This window comes from Micrasema longulum, unplaced genomic scaffold (assembly GCF_059751315.1).
Source record: "Micrasema longulum isolate JH-2025_06_02 unplaced genomic scaffold, ASM5975131v1 h1tg000024l, whole genome shotgun sequence".
NCBI lineage: Eukaryota > Metazoa > Arthropoda > Insecta > Trichoptera > Brachycentridae > Micrasema > Micrasema longulum.
This window is the reverse complement of record NW_028277232.1, coordinates 35,235-58,027: the sequence shown is the minus strand read 5'-3', so window position 1 is coordinate 58,027 and position 22,793 is coordinate 35,235. Positions and strand designations below refer to the sequence as shown.

Genomic DNA, 22,793 nt, shown 5'->3' with positions numbered 1-22,793 from the left:
AATAATAAAATGACTTTATTGATTTATCGAAATTTGACGAAATTTCCCCTCAGATTCTGTAAAATTTGATATTCTTATCTCTCCACTTAAAAATATTTCATTTTATGAGGTAATTCAACAAAGATACATATTAGATAAAAGACAATAATACTCGTCGATGCCTAAAAATATATACATGTATGTTTATATATCTCTTCTTACACATATATATATATATATATATATATATATACAGGTTGTTTGGTAAAGAAGGGAAAAAATAATTGTTATGGGGCCATTTGGAACAAATTTGCTTTAGTGACCCGTTCCCAAATGTGACCCAATGTATGAATACGATTATTTAATATTTTTGGTATCGTTTTCACAGATTTTTTCTTATGCCTTTACTGTAAAATCCAAGTCTTGTTGATGAAACCCGCAAAACATAATTGCCTACTTGTGTTGTACCATTATTATAACATTGAGGTATTTAACTCGAGTAAGCATGAGCGTTCGAAATATGGTAACTAAACCTGCGGCCAATTAGCATATGTTTGATTATATGAACTTTAGTCTTTTGCGAGGGTTCGCCGGCTACTTTTGAACTTTTGTCTACTCATAATTACTAAAATGCCTATATGTAAGCATGGTATAACCTTTACCAATAAGTAATGTTTTTATATTAATCAATACTTGTTTAAAATAGCTATTTTAATTTTAAAAAACGTTTTATTATTATGTTACCAGTAGTAAACTATCTCCTGTCTCTGTCCTGCTCAGTTAGTTCAGCGTATAATGAAACGATAAACAAAAGTGACGCGTATGGAGAAGGAAGAACGGTATACTAAATATAACTTACAATAGACCGATGTAAACAGTCAGTGCTTTATACTGTCCTACGTGTTTTGCTTGCCAAAGTCGACGTGATTATGACGTGCGACACTTGCTGCCTCCGCTGGTCATTCCCTTTGTTTTGGGAGAACTTTTTAACTCGGATATGTATGGAGTGTCATCTCTTTATATTATATCTCAATGTACAAAAAGCATAAACATAAACTTTGCGTCACCTTAAAAAAAAACAAAACTGATCAAGTGATACAAATTAAACAACTTATTTAATGTGTATGCTACTTCCAATACAAAGTCTTGAAATCTAGACTTTGATTAAAGCCAATACTTCACAGGCAAATAAATTCCATTATTATTTGCATGGTTAAGGCCTAGTTTGGAGAAAAATTTCTGTCGGAAATAAAAATAACTTATGTTGGTAAATATAGTAAAACAATCACTTACCTACTTATTAAGTCTTCCGGTTTCGATGCGTAAACATCTCTTCGTCAGGATACTCAATACAGAAACATTTATTTAGAGTTGATTTTTTTATTAAAGGTACAAATCCAAAATAAGGGAAAATTTTACAACAAAGAAATTGAATAATCGTAATAATAAATTTGTATCACTTGGGAACGGGCCACTACGGCAGATTTGTTAAAAATGGCCTTCATATTTATATACCGATCAAATGTTTTTGTTCTACTCTCTACCAAACATCCTGTATAAATACTCACTGACATGCTTGTCTCTTTATTTTCATACTCCAAGCACATTATTTTAATATCCATTATCTGTTTCTACTTAACTTATTCGTTGACAGTATAGGAAGCTTGACTTATCTTCCATCCACAGTAAAAATTGTCCAAGTAACGTATTTTTTAAAGGCACACTTGAATAATTTATCCTAATTCCGTTCACTTTTCTTAACTCATTACTGTGAAAGACTAGCATTTTTTTTCTCTATATATTCGATCTGTCATTTTAGTTTTTATCTTCTTCGTTTGATACTTATTATTTTTAATATATTCGTTTTTTGGAAGAAATATCCACATATGGCAATAAACCTACCGGTTTTGGCCAGTTTTAGCCAAAAAAACGAGCTACTGTCTCAGTTTCGGTTTCCCGAAACCTGCGTGCCGGAATACGTTCGTCTGTACTCAACTAAAATTAGCACAATTAGAGGTATTTAAACTTATTGCAATAGAGAGGGAAAACATTTTTGCGAAGGGAATATGGAAGTCTAGGCATTTACAGGGTTTATGACCTGTCATTGGCTGGTTTAAGCAGCCACTTAACACACTGTAACATTCATGATGTTCAAACATGGGCAGAATGGTGAATGTTACAGTGTGTAAAGTGGCCACTTAAACCAGCCAATGACAGGTCATCAGCCCTGTAAATGCATAGTCTTCCATATTCCCTTCTCAAAAATGTTTTGCCTCTCTGTTGAAATAAATTTAAATACGATATAATAATGACTAGCAAGCAACATGCTAGAATATTCGGCACTTCGGGCCTGATGTAATCGGCCCTCCGGGTCTCGTTTAGTCGGCCCCACAGACCTCAGTCGATCAGATCCATATTCCCTTCTCAAAAATATTTTCCCTCTCTGTTGCAATAAATTTAATTATAAATAACTCCCTAGAAAGGCTCCAGCCATTCTGCAAGCATTTGGACATACTCAAACATTGTACAATTAGAGTTATTGTATTTTTGTCCATTCAATTGATTTGTTATTATATTACCATTGTCTAAAATAAAAAACAAAAACAAGAATGATTTTGTTATTTGTTGACTATAGTTAGTAGATCTAAGATTTTTCATAATTATGTTTTTTTAATTCCTTCATAGTTAACTAGCTAAACCCGGCCACGCTTCGCTGTAGCTTTGATGGAAGATTTGAGGAAATGTGGATGTTCAAACATGGGCAGAATGGTGAATGTTACACAGTGTGTAAAGTGGCCACTTAAACCAGCCAATGACAGGTCATAAGCCCTGTAAATGCCTAGACTTCCATATCCCCTTCTGAAAATTTTTCCCTCTCTGTTGAAATAGATTTAAATATGAACAACTCCCTAGGGAGGAAATCCAGCCAGTCTGCAAGCATTTGGACATAATCAAACATTGTTGATATTCATTGTTAGGGGAGTAAATAAAAATAGTCTAGCAACTATACATTTACTGAAAAAAAACATTGCTGAGTTTAATATCTTAATTTGCTGTAACTATGGTGTAGAATATAAGAAAATGCAATTTTTTTACATAAAAATTAAGTCAATCCATCGATTACTTTTCGAAATTTGCGGCCACAAACATAGGGAACCTAAATTTTTATATGTATTGATTGTGGAGAAAATGAAGTTTCGTAATTTTGGCTAAATTAATAAAATACCAGCATTGTGTAAAACTGTCATTGAACACTTGTTAATGATGACAATTATGAGTCAATTTAAAACACAAAGAATGTTCCGTTTCCATGAGAACATCCGAATAAAAAGTATATAGAAACACTTATCTGCTAAAATGCAATTATCTGTAATAAAAATAATTGATCTATTGATTACTTTCTGAGATTTGTGGCAACAAACATACGGGCCCTAATTTTTTATATATGCTAAAGATAAGTTAAAGTTTCTAAAGCGTACCAAAAGCGCTTGCGAAATAACAAATTTACCAATTAAATTTATGCCCTCCGTATTTCATTGCGTATTTTATTTTACAGTTATTTTAAAATTATTAATATTAAAAAAAAATAATTCATTAATGAACTTAATTTCGGGCGGTTTGAAGTGACTTCTAAGTTAGTTATATAAGTTTCGGTTCCGGCTTAAAATTTCGTTTCGGTCGGTCAGTACAAACTTGTTTCTTTTAGATAATTGGCAATATTTAGATACCAACAATTAAGCATTAAACTTTCAGATAATATACACAGAGGGCACCTCTGGCAAGAATTATAATTTAATATTACTATAGACAACTTATGTAGCGCAATTTCATGATAAAATAAATTCAACGGTTTTAATAACATTAAATAATAAAAACATACAATTGTTATACTACTTTATTTCGAAGAATAAATTAAAGAATATATCCTACAATTTTGTAAGTGAAAATTCTTGCTGGAAGTTCATTGAAATTTGTTTGTATATTATTTTTGCATCACGACAGTCCGGGAGGCCCATTTGCAGTGGTGAATTACATCACAGAACACCCAGGCTTGAGAAAAACCACATTTTATTTTTGTGTTTTCACCGGGAATCGAACCCGGAACCTTCCGTGTGTGAGTCAAGCGTCTTGACCACTACACCACGGAGGATTATTTTAGAAATAAAAGACAAGTGATACTTTAATCCACAAATTGGGAATATCCAGTGATCTGTTTCATCGCTTTCGCGACATCTTCGAGACTGGTATCTTTGTTAAGAAATTCAATGTATTTATACAAAATAGAGGTAAGGATAAAGAATACAAAATTATTTGAGAGTAAATTATTTTTCTCTTAAGATAAAACCGGTCACTGAATATTTCGAATTCATGAATTAAAGTATCACTCGGCTTTTATTTATAAAATAAATCCTACTATTTGTAAAATTATTGCAAATTTGTATACGTGGATTCTCAAACACATGCAAAATGCTGAATGTTGCAGTTTGTACATCGATAATTTTAACTAGCCAATAACAGGTTATAAGCTCTGTAAATTTCTAGAATTTCATATTCCTGCTCAAAAATGTCCCTTTTTTTAAAGGAATAACCCGCTAAGCCTCTATTTTGAGGCTTGTCAGCTGGTGGAATAAAAGGGATTTGGAAGGAGGTAATTAAAAATACACCATAACACCCTGACCAATTGAGAAAAAAACTTTCTTGGATTTTTTCTTGCAACTGGCGGGAATCGAACCCGCGACGCCAATTTCACAGTTGGCCGTCTAACCAACTGCGCCACGGCGCTTGTCCTACATCTCTAATTGAATTATATGTCATTTTGATATCTCCCTAAGGATAGGGGGAGTTGTACAACTTGTTTTTAAGTAAATAATATTTATTTTAAAAACAATAGGTACGTTTTTTTTAATTTAACAAAAATGACAAATGACATTCATTGGACATATAGAAAGGCTGGAGTTAGTAAATTCAACAATGGAATATGAAAGATTAGTATCTTTATATCTGCATTAAAGTTGAATGCAATCCATAGTTTTTTACAATAAAAGAGATTTCAGTTCTGAACGCATGAGACATGCCGTGTTAGATTATTTATAATGTATCGCATTCATTGACTAAAATAGTATTATTTCGTCAACAATTTCAATGTGAATTTGACATCGTAACCAACACCGCTGACAATCGGCAATTCTCAGACACAAAAGCGGACAAAGTTTCATCATAATCTGTAATATCATGAATGACCTAATGCTTTAATCGTTCAAGTTGATCTTCGATATTCCCACGGATTGTACGTACATTCGATTATAAAACAACGAATGAAAACAATATGGTATTTTACTGTAAACAAACTGAACAAAAATTATGAAAATTCAGCCTACACATTCTTTATTTTAATATATGTAGGAACACGGAGAACAAATTTATTACAATAGGGAAATATCACATACTACGAATACCGATAAAAATATATTAAATGGACCAAAATTAATTAATTGTATTTTCAAAATCAATATGGATAAAGTGGAAAAATGTTTTCATAAATGTAAAAATAAAATTTAATAAAAATACGTTCGTAGAAAAACGCGAAGTGTTTGGCCTTGGTTGTTGTGATGTTAAGATTCGTGATATTGTTGTTCACAAATTTCAACGGCCGGGAACAAATAAATAAGAATCGTTACGTATTAGGGGCGTGGCCAATAGAATCACAGTTTTTGTGGGAATTCAAAATTACAAATTTAAAAGTATTTTTATGCTACTAATAATAAGCAAAAAAATATTTTTTTTACGAGGCAGCATTCCATAGACCTTTATTACTTTATAAATGTAAAAAAAAAAATATTTTCCTACTGCATGAAAGCAAATTTAAATGTTGCTTTTACACTAAGGGCAAATTAGTCTGTCTAAAATAAATTACATCTTGACTAATGTTGGTAAATATAACTCAGAGTAACAAATTTACTAGAGAAGCTCTTTTGCTCTATTGCATATAACAAAGGCGTTTTAAAATTAGGTTTGGTGTTTTTAGTTTAACAACAAACGTCCAACGGACAGGTTTGGTTTGCGCTTGCAAATTCTCGACACGAGTACTGACGGCCGGCTGTGTTGCTATAATCTGGACCTAACTTTGTAGTAAATAATCATCGAATGGTTTTTCTCCGTATGGGCGACTCTAGCCGGTGGTGTGTAATTACTCTAAGGTATATAACCTGTAACCGACTTTTTATTTATACCGATTTCGCTAGGATACTAATTACACTGACATGCTTATGTGCCACCGAAACTTTACTCCGCGTTCAACGCTTGAGTATTTCTCTTTCGCATTTCAAATAGGCTTCTGTGATAAAAAACAGCCACTTCAAAACGATTCAAAATTACCTAAATCAGAAATTAAGCATATTATAAAAAGAAAAGAATACATAAAAGAGACTCATATTAAGGTTGTAAGAGAATCCCGATCCGGAAAACTCCTTCGGATACATGGAACAGATCAACATCCAGAGCGATGTTGTTCAGCTCAGCAGTAGCCCTTCCAACAGGCATATAATAATTTGATAATTTTATGCGACATTTGACAGTTTCTAAGTCGGCATGGTTAGCTTTCCGTCCATTTCTGTTTACATACGTATTACAAAGCTCGCTTTATTGATATATCGATACGTGCTAAAATATAATTATTTTTTTATTTTTTTCGACTGGCATAATAATTACAAATATCAAAGAGAACGTGGTCTTACGCTTGTGCTCTAATTACTCCAAGTTTTAAAACCAAGCGGCTTGATACTGTTCAATGTTAATATGGTGGCGTCTAGCCGTTCGCTTTAATTACTGACAGTTTTGTTAGAATCAATTTGTCCTTCAAAATGTATATACTTTTCATTGGTATTTTAAATAGGCTTTTGAAAAAAACAGTGGCAATCTCAGAATAGTAGAAAAAATAGTTTAAACGTAATTAAAACGAAAATTACTTGGTGAAACATAATTTTTATAACTTTTAATGCGTATATATGTATACCGTAGGGTATTTTAACTTTCTGTACATGTACCTACCTCAAAACTTGACGATAAAGGCTCGAAAGTGGATCTTCGTGATCACCTGGGGGAATTTATCTTTAACTATACCTTCATGGTGAAGGCATGATGTCCTTAACTTCCGATTGTAATCGCAGCCCTGAGAGTATATGTTACGAAAACTGGCAGCTTTCAAAGTAAGCTGGAAGTGCAGCTAGGAAAAGCAGGCAGTGCATTTAATAGTATGAAGGCCGTCTGAAGATTAGATATTTACTCAGTAAAAACCAAATGCCACCTATATTACGCCTGGTGAGCATTTCTCTTCTCTACGGATGCGAATCGTCACACCTTACTGAGGCCCATAAAAATTATAATACATTAAATGTTTGTTTCATTAAAAATTCACTGAATTTTTTTATCGTTAATATTTCTAATATAATATGAATTAACTCAGGCTCTCTCGGGACATGGATGCATGAAGGAATATTGGCATCGCTTTGGGCTGCGAGACGATAGTTGCTGTCCATGTGATGGCATCACTGAGCAGACTGTGGAACATCTTTTTATAAACTGTCTAATGTTTGACAAGCCGAGATGGGAGCTTGAATGCAAAGTAATCGGATTGCTGCGACTAATTACAGGGACGATCAAGCAGGCTTAGTTATTTAATGGTGGAATTTAGCTCCTTTTGTTTTTTTGTGTCCAACTTTTACGATTTTTTATTTTTTATTATTTGTTGATGTAATATTTCTAGAGTTATTTTGTTTATTCTGATTCTGCTTTATTTTTATTATTGTTATCTACGGTGAAAAATGTTGAAGTCAACGGAATATAATCTAAAGATAAATGTATTCGATAAAACCTTGCACATAACAAAAACAAATAATTTACAACTACAAAAAAAAATAAAATATTTTTAATATGCAGCATAAAATGTCGAACCGCCTCAAAGCGATTTATCAGGATTTTTGTCGTGCTTTTATACTTTATGTTTAAATAATTTCATAATATTATAGGACTTTTTGAACGATGCAAGGATGCCACCGAGTTCTATGGTATTTTTCTGATTGGAAGGTATACTACTGATTAGGTACTGCTCACTATTGGCCTTCACATTTGATGAACGACTGTGTTTATGAAATCACGGAAAATTCTAAGAAATACTGTTAATTATACTTTTAATATAATTGTTTTTGAAATAACGTAATATCTAATCATTGGTATGTACTCGTATGAAGATATTATTTTTATTATTAAGATATATTTTTCTACCTGTTTATGATTCAACACCGGTATAAAATATGTTATTCAATTGTTACGCAAAATTTACTGCAGTTTACCAAAAAAATGAATTTTAGTAATAATATCGGTAACATCGGTATTAATACCAACTTTAAAAATATATTTTCAGAACATCAAGCAAAATGGTGTCGCAGTTATTTCTAAACAAATAATTTATTGTCGGTTCATAAATAGCTAATTAATTAATTAAAATTATTTTTTTGTACCACAACAGGTCATGAGGCCCAATTACAGTGGTGAATTACAACACAGAACACCCAGGCTTGAGAAAAATCACATTTATTTTTTTGTGTTCTCACCGGGAATCGAACCCGGAACTTTCTGCATGTGAGTCAAGCGTCTTGACTACTACACCACGGAGGCCGCAAAAAAATTATGCTATCCTTATTTGGCTGATTTATATGGCAATAGTATGAAAAACGATATTTTGACATTTGTACAGAAAATAAATCTTCATGGGTAAGAAAAAACAAAATAAATTTTACTTTTGTTGTAAATACATATATTTCACAGTTTTATACAAACATCTTTTAATTGTATGTTTGTAGATTTAAAAAGAGATTTATAGATATACAAAATATACACTCATATACATAGTAAAATGTACAATATTCACAAATACAAAACATATATAAAAAAGCTTACAAAATCAGTTCTGTACATTCGTTGAAATGCAACTTTTAGAGTATTTTTGTGTTTCCATTTACAAGGAATGACCCATTGAATATTGGTCAACTAGTTTGTTTTAATGTCGCACATTAAAATACTTAAGAAAAGTTTTCTATTTGTATTTTGTGTCTAGTAAATCAAATACACGTATCTTGCGTTTTTCTTTCGTATGATGAAATGGGAACGTAATTTTAGGTGTAAAGTCGATGTTCAGGTCATTCGAAGGGGTTTTAATTATTATTTATGATTTGATTGCTGGTTGGCTGGTCGGAACGAGTTCATTGCTGGTCTTCTGGTTGCGGGGGTGCCGTGGCCAGATAGGCGAGTGCTCGCTGGATGGCTTCGGGGATCGGGGGTGGGGTCGGAAGGTGGTCCCCTTGGGGCTGGAAACCGTTTTCATCGGCGATGTAAGTCACACGAATGACCTGAAACACAAAACAAAATAAACAAAAATCTTAGTTTCGCTGTTATGATGTCTTAAAGTGGCAAAAAATATCTGCCTACTAATTATTTGATTATATTATATTTATATTTAATAAAAATTAAGGGACTTCTACTTTTATATATTTTTAGGTTTGTACCCGTACTTCCTGCTTCTGACATATTAAATTTAACGTACATTTTTTTGACAACTAATAAATTGTGAAAATTACATTATTTAATGTTATGCCAATTTTCAAGTTATTTTTTTTTCTTGCTCAAAAAAAAATTGGTTTTTTAAATATACCCGAATATTTGAATTTTAGTGGCCATTTTTAACGAGTTGTAAATAACTCACCATCGTCATCATCATTACTACTATGTAAAAATACATTTTTAAATATATATTTAATATCAGCCATGCCGGTAATCGAACTCAAGACCTCTTCCATGGTAGTCAAACCTTCTGACCACTACACCACAAGGCTAACAAATAACTCACTTTAAGAAAACGGGAATCGAGTTGCGGTATGGTGGGATGTGATCCTCGGACTTTTGATCCGTAAGTCTACGACTCTAACCACGGGACCACAAGACGATTACTTTTTTTTTTTTATTCGAAGATATAACGATTCGGTGCTATTATAGTAATTTGGTTCGTATTTTTTTGTCGGACACTGAAATAGTCCACCAATTAAGTAATTAATAAGTTCATATTATGTTAAATAGATTAAGTAATCTATTTAACATAATATGAAGTATTTCTATTCCATTCTTTTATTCATTAAAAATGCCGATATTAAAGCATACGAACAATTTTATGACTGATGAAATTAATATTGATTTCGTAAGCAAAAACAATGCAGTTTAAAGAAAATATGCAGAAAAAACCATGGAATTTTTTTTTAAACTATCAATACAGAGTTTTGTTTTGTTTTCGTTGGGAGATAATGAATGAAGTTCTAATGGATTTATTTTAGGTCAAACTAACGATTATGTAGGTATATAATTAAAGAGTGAATATTTTCTGATGCAAGGACTCTTCAGATAAGTACGAGAATATTATTATATTGTTAAGTAAAAACAATTATTACCCAAGACTTGAACAAAAATTACCAATTAATTTTAATACATTGTTTTAAGTGGAATGATTTTCAGTAATAACAGATCATTCTAAAGGATCTTCATTTCCAAATCACGTAATATCTACGCCTTTTTTTGTTTTTTCTTAACGTCCTGCCTCCAAAATAAGCATTTCAATGTTTAATTTGAAATTGTTTGAGATAAAGAAATATTGATAAATACACGCTCTCTACTGCCATCTACCGATATTTATGCATACATTCTTACGATTTGTTTAATTTTCTGAGATGATTTTTGTATCAGTAATCTAAGAAATGAATTGTAATAAAAAAAAGACAATTAAAAAAAAAGTAAATAGAAAAGAGTTTAGGTAGTAGAAAATGAAATCCGAGAACCTATTTGAAAAATAAATAGGAGAACATGTGTTCTTGTTCGTGGATACAAGAAAATATTAATGAATTTTTGCTCCTATAATAAATAATAGACAGATATAATATTTTTGTTTAACAACAGAAGGAAAAAAAAAATATTCTGTTAAAGATTACATGTTTTTTTTTTTATACAGTAATTAAAAAAGAAAATATTAAAAAAAAAAAAAAACACAAAAATATTCCTTATTATTAAAGGGCAACAAAACATATCTTAGAAAAAAATAGTTTATATCTCTAGTTTAAATCCAAGATACTTCATGTTTTTCAAAATAAGGAAAATTTTGAAAGTATGGAATCAATGAAATATTATCAGTAACAAAAGAATTAAAAAAATTTGGGCCAATAAAATATGCATGTCTCTTTGCGAGCCTCGTTTTACAATGTGGTATTTCTAACATACGATTCCTTCTTTGACTTGATCTATTTGAATGGCTTGTAAATAAATTTTGGTTTTTAAATATATATTTTAAACATTAAAAACAATAAATTTGTCTCAGGTCTAAAAGTTTAGCTTCTTGGAACAATTGGAAAGAGGGAAAAGTGCAATTTTTGTGAAGCATTATTTTTAATATAAATTTTTGAACAGTTTCTAATGGTTTAATAAGAGAGAGGTTAGAATAAGAGATGAGATCTAAAAAAAAGCATTAAATTGTGTAATGCAAGGTGTGTAGGTAGAATTAATAATTTCATTTATATGCTTGCTGCATGACCCATTTATTATGCGTGTGCAGGGCAGTAAATAAACAAGTAAAAAGTTTATTTAAATGTCATCAGGTAAGTATTACCAACAATAATTAACGCCATTGTAAAATTAATTTAGGTTAAGCTTTTATCTCCCACAAAAGCCTTCGCCGCTACCACAGCGTAGTACATAGAGTATAACTTACATCTTAACAACTAATTGTTACGTTTGTTTCGTGGCATGACCTATTGAACTTCAAATTGAAAATACCTCAGGAGTATTTCGTCAGAGGCAGAACACGTTTCCCAACTTCCAATATGCAATCTTGTACTTTTGTTATAAAAACCTCACACGTGAGCGTGCCATTTATTATAATTAAATTCCAAAAAATGTCTCGGTAATATATCATTAGGAAATTCTGTCGAAAGATTGACGACGTTAAGAATTTAAAACAAAAATATGTAGAATGTTTGTGACTAAATTCGCGATAGTAAATATTTTCATTCTAAAATGTACATGGGAACTCTTGCGACATTTTTTTATTCTATTATTCTTTATTAATACTTTGCATTGTATAGTTTATGTAAGCCTTTCATTGGTTCTGAGGCATTCAAACTCGCGAATCCTAAACAAAAAAGCATAAATCTTTTAAAGAAAATAGTTATTCATGTAAGACTCCACCATTGCAAAAATATTTTTGTAAACCTTTTCTGATTTTCACTTAGTATTTTTCTATGCGCGCAGAATCTGAGAGAAAAATGAGGAAGTTCAGTGCAATAGGAAATTGCATACAAGAATATTTTCTTACGCGTGGTAAAAAATAGAGCATCTAATTATGTTATAATATCAGCACTTATTTTTTGTATTACTATCGTATTCTTCCGGTATCCTTTATAAAAATTTTAATAAAATGTACTCGTATACTCATCCAGAGGCCATACCTTTGTGGGTTTTTTTTTTGTGTTGATCTAATTGTGTTTTTTAAAACTTATGTATACGTATTGAATATGCGTGGAAACAAAATAAGATAAAATAAAAAATATCAATAAATTGTACAAAAAGTTTTTCGAAAATATTTAAAAAAAAAATATATTTTGAAACAAATGAACTACTTTAAACAACGTCACTAGTTCTCCGAAATCAACCAAAGATAGAGTATTGTGATCGGTTCCAGTTACTAGAAAGCCAACACCTCAATCAAGACAACAGATAATACGATACAAAATACACAAAAAAAAATATAGGCTTAGTTTGGTAATCTAATAAAAAATAAAAAAACCACTAAACAAAATCATTGGATCAAAATCAAAATGTGTTCTTAAATTAAAGTCGAAATTTCAAACCATTATTGTATAACACGGTAGAGCATTCTCTGTTAATGAATTTTCTGGCCAATTTTCCAAACCGTATAATAATTCTCCCGACGCATGGCAGTTTCGCTATAAATTCCAATACTTCAGTTTTTAAAATATATTAAGTGAGTTTTTCGCATGCATGGGAATTATGTGCTATCCATGGTGATAATGGATAGCACATAATTTCCATAGTGGCTAAGGATAAGTTAGATGAGTAAAAACTTTCTAAAAAAATCAGCAGACATAGAAAAGTCGATAAGTGGTTAAAAGCAAATATTTAATAACATTTAGTTAAATGTTTGACCACAAAGTGAATGCTATAAATATTAATATTTGTTTATGTATTGTTTATTTCTCTACCAGAACAAAAAAATATTTTATAAAAAGTTTGTCTTAATTGTAATATCTAGATTTTAAAAAAAGCATTTGGAAATAATAAGTGAAATATAAAGTCTTACGTTTCCTTCAGGATCAGTGTACTGGTATTGTCCTTGAGCGACTTGAGCTTCCTTCTCAGGGTCTCCAGCATTCTTCAGATATCCTTGCTCCTCTGCAGCTATTCCATTGCCAGTCTCGTAACTGAGAATCAAAAGTCAAACAACCTGTTGAATCATCATTGTGTGTGTACGAAAATAAATTTGAATTTAATTGACTCCACATAAGCCAATATCCCTACAAGTAAATTTAACGGGGATTAGATAAAAAGTCCGTTTTGCTACACAAGAATGTTTTATTTATTTATTTAAAAACGTGATTAATTGGAGATGTTTAATACAAGTGTCGTCGATTTTATTAGCTGTCTCAAAAAAGAGTCGATGTTTCCGGAATAACGGGATTAATGATACTTCAAAAGAATGAGAGATTGAATTAACGTATTACTAGAATTGGTAAAAAAATTATCACAACTACACAATTGTAATACAAAGGGTACCAAAAATATAATAAACTACCAAAATGACATAAAAATCTCAATGAAGTGTGAAAAAACTACATGTGGTATGTTAGACAAAGCCGGGAAAGCTAAATTTTCTAGCATGTCGGCGATAGCCAAATAATATGATAGTTTAAATTGCATTCACCCTTAAACTTTCCTCCGTGTAAGGTTTTTTTATAGAGCATTAACAAAACATCTCTTTTTGGCATTGAGAAGATTAAAAAATCCACTATCCACACGCAGCTGTTGTGGGGGACTCTCAGTTGCGAAAAGGGGAAAGATAACTAAATTATTTCCAAGGAATACAAACCCTTTGATTAAGGGGGAAAGAGGATCTATGGACCGAGGTCAACACGTCGTCCCCACCCCTCAGATCCCCTCAAAGTTAAAAAATAATAAAGCTACACAAATGTTGTAAACTAAAAAAAAACAATGTAAGGTCAGGTGAGGCAAGAATAACTTCAGGGCAAAAAGAAATAAAAGCTTACTCATCAAAATCCATCGAATTAAAGGCCATTTTGCTCAGTAGGTCAGACAGAGAGATGCGTTACTGTTCCAGAATCGAAACACATATTTTGTTACATTTGTGTTCCAATTTTTGTTTCAATGAGAACTAATTTTTGACAGTGCTTTTGTTTGACACGCTTTCCTCGAATAAGAACCAAAGCCCTTTTTATTGCTCATTTGAATGATCGAAGTAATACATTTCATTGGCGGTTATTCTAGTTATTTGTAGTAAAAGTAATTACATATATATTATAACAATATGAACAGATAACCTGCTACGATTCTTACCACGGATAACGGGGCAGTTGGAATAATAGAGCAGATTTTTAAATTATTATTAATAGTAATTCGTTTTTGGTGCAAAAAGTAGCTTAATGTAAAATAATAGTAAATATTACTTCATGAAGTGTTTTTAATTTTGAAATCGCAAAATTCAGGACAAGGAGAGTGTTTAATTTGAATTTATAAAAAGTATTAGCTCACCTGACCTCATTTGCTAATGATAATGACTATTGAATAATTCCCTACAACAGACTGTTCCAGGATCTGAACTTTTGGAGCTAAGATAAATATGTAGCCAATAGAACTAAAATATTTACTTATGACCCAACGTTTATTTCCTAAATTTATAAATATATATTTAGCTAAAAACTGAATAGTTAACTAGAAATTAATATTCATTTTTCATGGCTCTAAAACTATTCAATAATGAAAATACGATAGAGATGAATTATTTGAATTTGTTACAAAAGAGTTCTTTTTTTAAATTATGGGTAGAAAAAACATATATGGAGACGAACAGCTTATTTTTTTAATGTCTAACCCCATTTTTTTTATCAACTTATCATTTTCATTAACAAATATTCAAAATATGTTTGGCCTTTAATGTTTTTTATTTTAAATATTCTCGTACGTATATGCACACACAAGCCATACCTATTGAGGGGTTTTCTTTTATATTTATTTGATGGTGTATTTGTGTCATTTATAAAAAGCCAAAATAAAGAATTATAAATTTTAAAAAATAAAAAATCATTGTGCAAAAATACATTTGATGTTCATAAAAAAAAACGATGAAACTAGATACATGCACATAACAAGGAGTAAAATGAAAAAAGGAATATTTACAATAAAATAAGGATCTAGAATAAACAAGATCTCCCTAAGCGAACAGAAAAAGAAAACCTGAAGGTCCTCCCCGTGAGTAGATAACCACATATTTTGTGAATATAACACAAATTCTGGAATTCCCCAAGGATCCAACCTGGGCCTTCTTCTTTTCCTTCTATTTATAAATGATATCGGTGACTCGATCAAAAACTCCGACTACTTTTTCTTTGCTGACGATGTCAAGATTTCCAAATCTATTAAAAGTGCTGAGGGCTCATTTTGCCTCTAAAGTTATTTGAGTAATTTATGGCATTGTGGTGCATTTAACTAATTACCTTTTAGCATACCAAAATGCTGCATTATCTCGTATACTCGCTCTAAAGAAACATCTCTATTTTCTTACAACATGAATAATGTAGTTTTACCACGTAATTACCAAATTAAAGATCTTGGTATTATTTATCAAGCGAATTTCATGTTTAAGCCCCAAATTAATAGTATTGTAGATAAATCTAGTAAGATCCTTGGATTAGTACTTTGAAACTCTAGATGCGCGATATTAATAATACTACTGCGATTCGAACATTGTATTAAACAAATTTAAGAGATTTGTTGCAAGATATCTAATTCGTCTAAATCCGTGTTGGTAATCCGATATGATATTATTGACTTGATTATAGATATGGAAGTGTAAAATTATCTAAAAAACTTTTGCTGGAGCTGAAAATACCAGTCTGTAATTTTCAATAGCTGATTTGCTGCTCTTTTTGTGAATTGGAGTAAACTGAAAGATATTAGTTTGTATGATCTCAATAATTATACTAGAGCAAAATTTCATGCACTGTTTTACACACCCAAAAGCTGGATTAATGCAAGTCAGAACTTGCCCATCAATAGGGCAATTCGCTTGTTGAATACCGCGGTTAATGTGAATCTATTTTTCTGTACATATCGGTAGCTTAGCAGCTACCTGCTTTCTATTTATTAACTTCTAACTTATATTTACAGTCTGCATTATGTAATAGATTAAACAGCCTTTAAAGGCTTACTTTAAAGTACTTACTTTAAAGTAATGGAGACTACAATGATCAAATAAATAAATGAATAAATGAACTCGGATCCCGACGATATCTGCATCCCACAAAAACAGTTGCCTGTCCTCCAAAGTACAATATATGCAGATTGACCACTTAAGCGGCCGCGCACCCGAGGAGCTCCCAACGGGACGTCCAGGTCTGGACCAACCGACGGAAAAGTGCAAAATTCGTACTGTTGGCCATATAGTCCACAGCATCTCATTTCTGGCGTCACCCAATAGCACACACTGCCACAGGACGTGTTCGGCTGATTGATAGTAATGTCCGCACATATTTATATTTGACAATGATACGTTTGTAATAATTAAGAGCCTGTTATTATTGGACTCTCTATTCGAATTCAGTTGTAATCTCGTGGTTGCGTCACGAACCGTTCTAGCACAGTGATTTACGATTCCAAAACAGATTTCTTTCGCTTAACTATAAGAACAAAAATATTTTTGTTTTTAAGTATTCAAAATTGTATTATTTAACTCAATGCCTGTAAGTTGGCATTCGTACAAAAAAGAAAGCTCTGTGTGATGAACTTGCATTATTACACACATAACCAAGGTATACGAATCGTGTTCAAATTCCGCAGTGTAGCCTTTCAACTAACAGTACGTCGAAAAGAACTTGCGAAATATTCTATATGGGGAGATGCATCATCAACATTACGTTTGCATTTCAAAGATCGCCCGACGAAGCAAACCGGAAACAAACGAAGTCTCTTACATAATTAGATCTAAATCTAAACCGTCACGACTTCACAGCAGTCATATTTCAGAATAAGTAATCGGACTCATGTTGTCTGCGGGTCAGCACAGCCAGCGGTATGACTGAAATTTCACTAATGTTTGTCTTGACAGCGGTGTTTCATTAATGAATAGACTTTGATTCTTGGCGAGATAATAATGATCTTCGGCTGCCGTAAAATGTGAATGCAATCAATGCATATTATGTAGATATTTCATAGTAGTACTTATACACAAACGTACAGTTACAAAACTTTGACCTATAATTAAATGTACTTATACTTTTGAACCAATCAAATATGGTCAAATATTAAGTAGGTACCTTTGTAATCACATGGACATTTTAAAAAATATAAACAAAAGTCAACACTTATACCCGTACCTTGAAAACTTATGGGAAGGTTTTTATGTCAATTGTAGAGAATACGTTTGTATTGTATTGTAATTAGCGAGTTATTAAAATGAAATATATTACTTCCGCGTAATGTCTTATAATTTTAATTTGTTGAGCTAAGGTAGAAGTATTTATTTTTTTAATAAACATAATTTTTCTTCAGTACATAAAACTTATTTTTATTGAGGGGAATTGATAGTTTTTTTTTTATTAATAGTAATTTATTTCAAAAAGTTTCATTTTTTTATGTTTACGCCTACAAGATAACACATAGGAAATACTAAATATAAATTAAATACCGCAAAACCGTCCAATTTTGTCCTGGATTTGGTACCAAATTTACCGAAGTCAAATGGAAATATGTTTTTTTAAAGGTTGATCATAGATAAGACTGTTTGGGCAAAATATCCATCCAGGGCAAAATCGGATGGTTTCGCGGTAGTTAAATTGAAGGATATTCAAACATAGGCAAAATGGTGAATGTTACACAGTGTGTAAAGTGGCCACTTAAACCAGCCAATGACAGGTCATAAGCCCTGTAAATGCCTTGACTTCCATATTCCCTTATTTAAGGTATTCTCCATCCCTGTTGTAATTTGTTAAATTAAAGGAATTTAATTTATTTGAGGTCCTTGTTGTGAAGGGATTTTTCTTTTAATGACCTTGTTTTGGCAGATTTTTTATTTTGTAAACTTTAAGCTACGCATATTTTAACATTTGTTTCTTTTGACCACACATTAGCATAACGTCGTGACTCTTTAATTTATTTAATTACTAAGTGAACATAGTAAATCTCAGAAATCAAATTAACACATCGCAGACTAATCTGACATTGAACCGACCCATGCTGAATGAATGAGAGAACAATTTATTGTTGTTTTTCTAAAAAAGCGTATTATATTATTTAATGTTACGATTGATGTATCACAAGGTAGGTCAGAAATGTCAAATCACGATAAATAGACTTGCATTTGCATATACTTGTAATTTATTTTATGTGTGTATCTACAAATCGCAAAGTTAATGTAAGACTATTACGACCCAGAAAATGTTATGCCATGATATTTAATTGAGCTTAAAGTTATTATTGATTCCCGAAAATTCAAGCAATTAAAAACTATGACTTTAATTAGATCGAGTAATATCAATCTCTTCCTCCCAAAAACTCTGCGACCGATGCCGATGATGCGGTTATAATTGACGACAGGAGTCTTCAGGCCACTGTGGGGAGCCTAAATAGGTACTCCAGAGGCATGTATTTGAAAATCAATATAGCAAAAACCCATTTACTGTGTAACATTCATGCCTTGATGTCCAAAATCCCCCGACTCTGTCGAACCCAGTCATCAGAAGGGTCAAAAATACCTGGGAGTATACTTGTATGTTACAAAAATGGCAGCTTTTAAAAATAACTCGGAGAGGGGGTAGGAACAGCAGGTGCCACATTCAGCTGTATGAAGGCTGTTTGGAGATCGGATATTTGCTAAGTGAAAACCAAATGCCACCTATATAACGCCCGCATAACACCCAATCTCCTCTACGGGTGCAAATCGTAGCTCCTCACTATGGTCCAAAACAACAAAATTCTGAATTTCGAGAATAGATGTTTCGGAAGAGTCTTGAATGTACGGTGGTTTGACCTTGAAAGAAATTAAGTAAAAAGAGAACCGGTGCAACAAACTCCGGTGACAATTGTCATCAAGCGGAGGCAATACCGTTGGCTTGGCCATGTGCCGCGGATGCCTCTTGAGAGCCTTAACTCTGCTTGCCTACTTTACAAGGCATCGGGTTATCGACGCCCTGGACGTCTACTGTTGACTGTTCGTCAGCAGTTCGTTTCAGAACTACAGGACGCAAACCTGACTGAGAAGGATGGACAGGAGCTGGCAGCGAACAGAGATACTTGAAGGATCTCTGTAGATTCCATGTGCTCTAACTAGGAAGCGGACATGGAATGATGATGATGATGTCAAAAGCACTGATGCATTGTTTCAATGTTGTTTTTTTAAAACAAGACTTTTATATTTAAATTTATTTCAACAGAGAGGGAAAACATTTAAATATGAACAACTCCCTAGGGAGGAAATCCAGCCAGTCTGCAAGCATTCGGACATAATCAAACATTGTTGAAGACTTTTAAAAACTTATTTTAACTATCTTTGAGTAAACTGCCCGACAGGTAAAAATGTCTACGTTCTCATAGTGACTGCAGTGTAAAAAATACGCTAGCGTAGGGACTCTTATATAACGACGACTTTATCTTTAATTTGGAAAAAAGAAAACAATAACATGTTTTCTGAATATTTGTAATATTTTTTTCAGAGTTTTTCAGGTAAATATGAATTTTATGAACCTTTATACATTACTACCCCAAAACGATATTTATTTATAGTTTTTTTAGTCTAACATTGGAAATGCGAAATAATTTGCATAATCATGTAAAAACTACAAGCAAAGAAGTACCTTCATTAAAAAACGTTTATAATGAAAAAAAACATTATTTGAACTTAAGGCTCAAACATATTTGCTAAACAGTCTATAAATAATATGTTAATATGTACAATTAGAGCACAACATAAGAATATGTTCGATTAACGATTAGAACAGAAAAAATACGTTTCCCCATCGTAATTATTGGGCATTCTTGCACATTGTGGAGTAAAAAATGATTACCAGCAAAACGTAACAAAATATGTCATAGAACTATTTTATCAAAAGCTTTAAATAGAAAATGACGAAAACTAAACAAAGAAATTTTTACTCTCGAATGCTAAATCGACTGAAACAGTAATTTTTCGAATTCAATTTTTTACCTATGAAAACAGTCATTTAAATAACCGTTTCATAAATTCGTGTAGAAAATATCCACCAGTTTTGTTTTTATATTCTCACAACACAATTTTACTGTATTTTTTCATCTTGAAATTTTCCTGTAGGGCACGACTTTAAGGTGAATTTTCAGCGTTTAAATGTGTAGGCATTGAAATTTTTCGTTTTTCAAATTCTCATTATTCGTAGAACTTTTAACATTGAAATCAGTATTTACAAATTGATTTAATGTTTTTTAGAAGAAAAATGTGTATATGAAGTTAATTACGTATCTATATTTCCGTCTAATAAATTTTACCTTTTCTGTTTAATAATAAAACAAATAATATTTTAACATTTTTAATTTAAGCTGATTCTATTCACTCATATCAAACACACACTTACCCTGTCCATAAACCCATCCTCACACCCATATACACTTACACACATATTCACATACCTACCAAAACCACACTCCACTCACTTACCCCCGCATCCTCACACACAAAAATTGACCGAACTCGATTTTTATAATTGTATGTATGTGGAAAACTGATTTGGATTTATTTTATCTTTTTTTTTTAATGTTGTATTTATTTTTTTGTATTGCTGTTGATTTTCTAAATAAATTAAAAATTAAAATTAAAAATCGTCTTAATATTATAAAACACGAAATTTGAAATCCACTTCTGTTGATATAAAATCTAATGTACGAGTAAAATAAACAATAATGACTTATAAATTAATTTTAAATAACACTTTACATTATTTTTGGCATTGAGTGCTTCTTACCTCCACTTGTAAGATCCATCAGGGTTGATTTCTTGTTCCTGTTTCAGGATGGGGATGGGTTCTGTCGAAGATCCTTGGGGAGCAGCGCAAGTCACAGCTACCACGGCAAAACATAGTACCTATAAAAAAAATGGGTACCAAAATGTGTGTGATTTTTGAAAGGGTCGTCTTACCTATGTGAACCCGTTTGCACAAACCATTGTTTTATACATATTTTTAAGAACAAATTGTATTAACGAACATTTACTATAATTGTAACAGGGTTTTATATGAGATAAAGGAGTAACCAAAAAATGTGTTTTTTTGGTAATGAAAGATATAATTTAATTTCCGCTAAAAATATGTAAGATCCACAGTCAACTTTTACAACACATCATTTGACTCTTTTTCAGGATACACTATCACTTTCAGTTTTTCAGGAATTGAAAACGAAATGAGTTTAACGAATTATTGATAATGACGCACTTTATTTTCGGTAAAATAACACAAACTAATATCTGGTTTCTGCAAAACCACCGCCCTTAAAAGAAATGCGGCGTCGACGTCGGTTTGAAGAAACAGGGGAACTTACGATGAATTTCATTTTGTATTTTAGGTCGTAATCACTGGTTACTCGTTACTCGTTACTCAGGACGTTAACACTGGGAGAACTACTGAACTTGTGATACCGTCCGGTGTCATCTTTGCTATTTATACAGTCCTCAGGCTCCATCGGTCCCGCCACATACCGCGTACCGCATACTGGTACGTCTCCGTGTCAGAACCTAAAGGTTACTCCCCACGCACACCACTACGCCGCCCGACCTCTACGCACACAGATTTAGCTGAGGCATCGATAAACGCACTTTATCCAAAAGTGAGTTCGGGGGAAGTGACGTTACGCAAGTGGTATTCTTCTTCCCTCTCTCCGACGGCCCTGGGAATACTCGCCGACAGCTAATGATCATCATTAATCCCGTATCACGACTCGACGAGCCAAAAATCACAATAATAATTGAATTTGATCGTTTTGACGTACTGTTATCTGTATTTATTAATTCAGAATATAAACGCTCAGCTAGATCGATTATATTTTGCTTTTCAGCGGTATTTTGTTTTTGGCGATGGCTTTCCCATAAATAAATATATAAATAAATAACGTGAATTTTTTTACTTTCTTGTCATTACAAATAAGAAATCATTTGAAGCTTTTATTTCAATATCTCAATTAGTTAACCCTGCGGTAATCATTATCATTATCATTCCCTTTACGCACATAATGGTGCATAAGGCACTGGATTGTTGCACCAATTGCAGCATATCTCGATCAATTTTGTTACATGAAGGTAATGTGATCAGTCTTACGCTTCAGGTACCAGTCCATGAAATATTTGTGTAAGTGTGAAAACACCCTTTTAAATAAATATTTCATATCAACCATGTCGGGAATCGAGCCCGAGACCTCTTGCATGGTAAGAAAACGCACCACTGACCATTACACCACGAGGC

At 32.1% G+C, this 22,793-nt stretch overlaps 1 protein-coding gene across 1 annotated transcript; it reads right to left on the bottom strand.

Annotated features, from left to right (window-relative positions):
• Positions 1–8,768: 8,768 nt before the first annotated feature.
• Positions 8,769–22,121, bottom strand: LOC148285537 (endocuticle structural glycoprotein ABD-4-like). The gene is made up of 4 exons (XM_088243763.1): positions 21,877–22,121; positions 21,306–21,424; positions 13,388–13,508; positions 8,769–9,383 (listed from the first exon to the last, which is right to left on the bottom strand). The coding sequence occupies exons 1-4, from the start codon at positions 21,886–21,888 to the stop codon at positions 9,237–9,239; spliced, it is 399 nt and encodes a 132-aa protein (XP_088099889.1). The 5' UTR covers positions 21,889–22,121; the 3' UTR covers positions 8,769–9,236.
• Between the last annotated feature and the right edge of the window lie 672 nt (positions 22,122–22,793).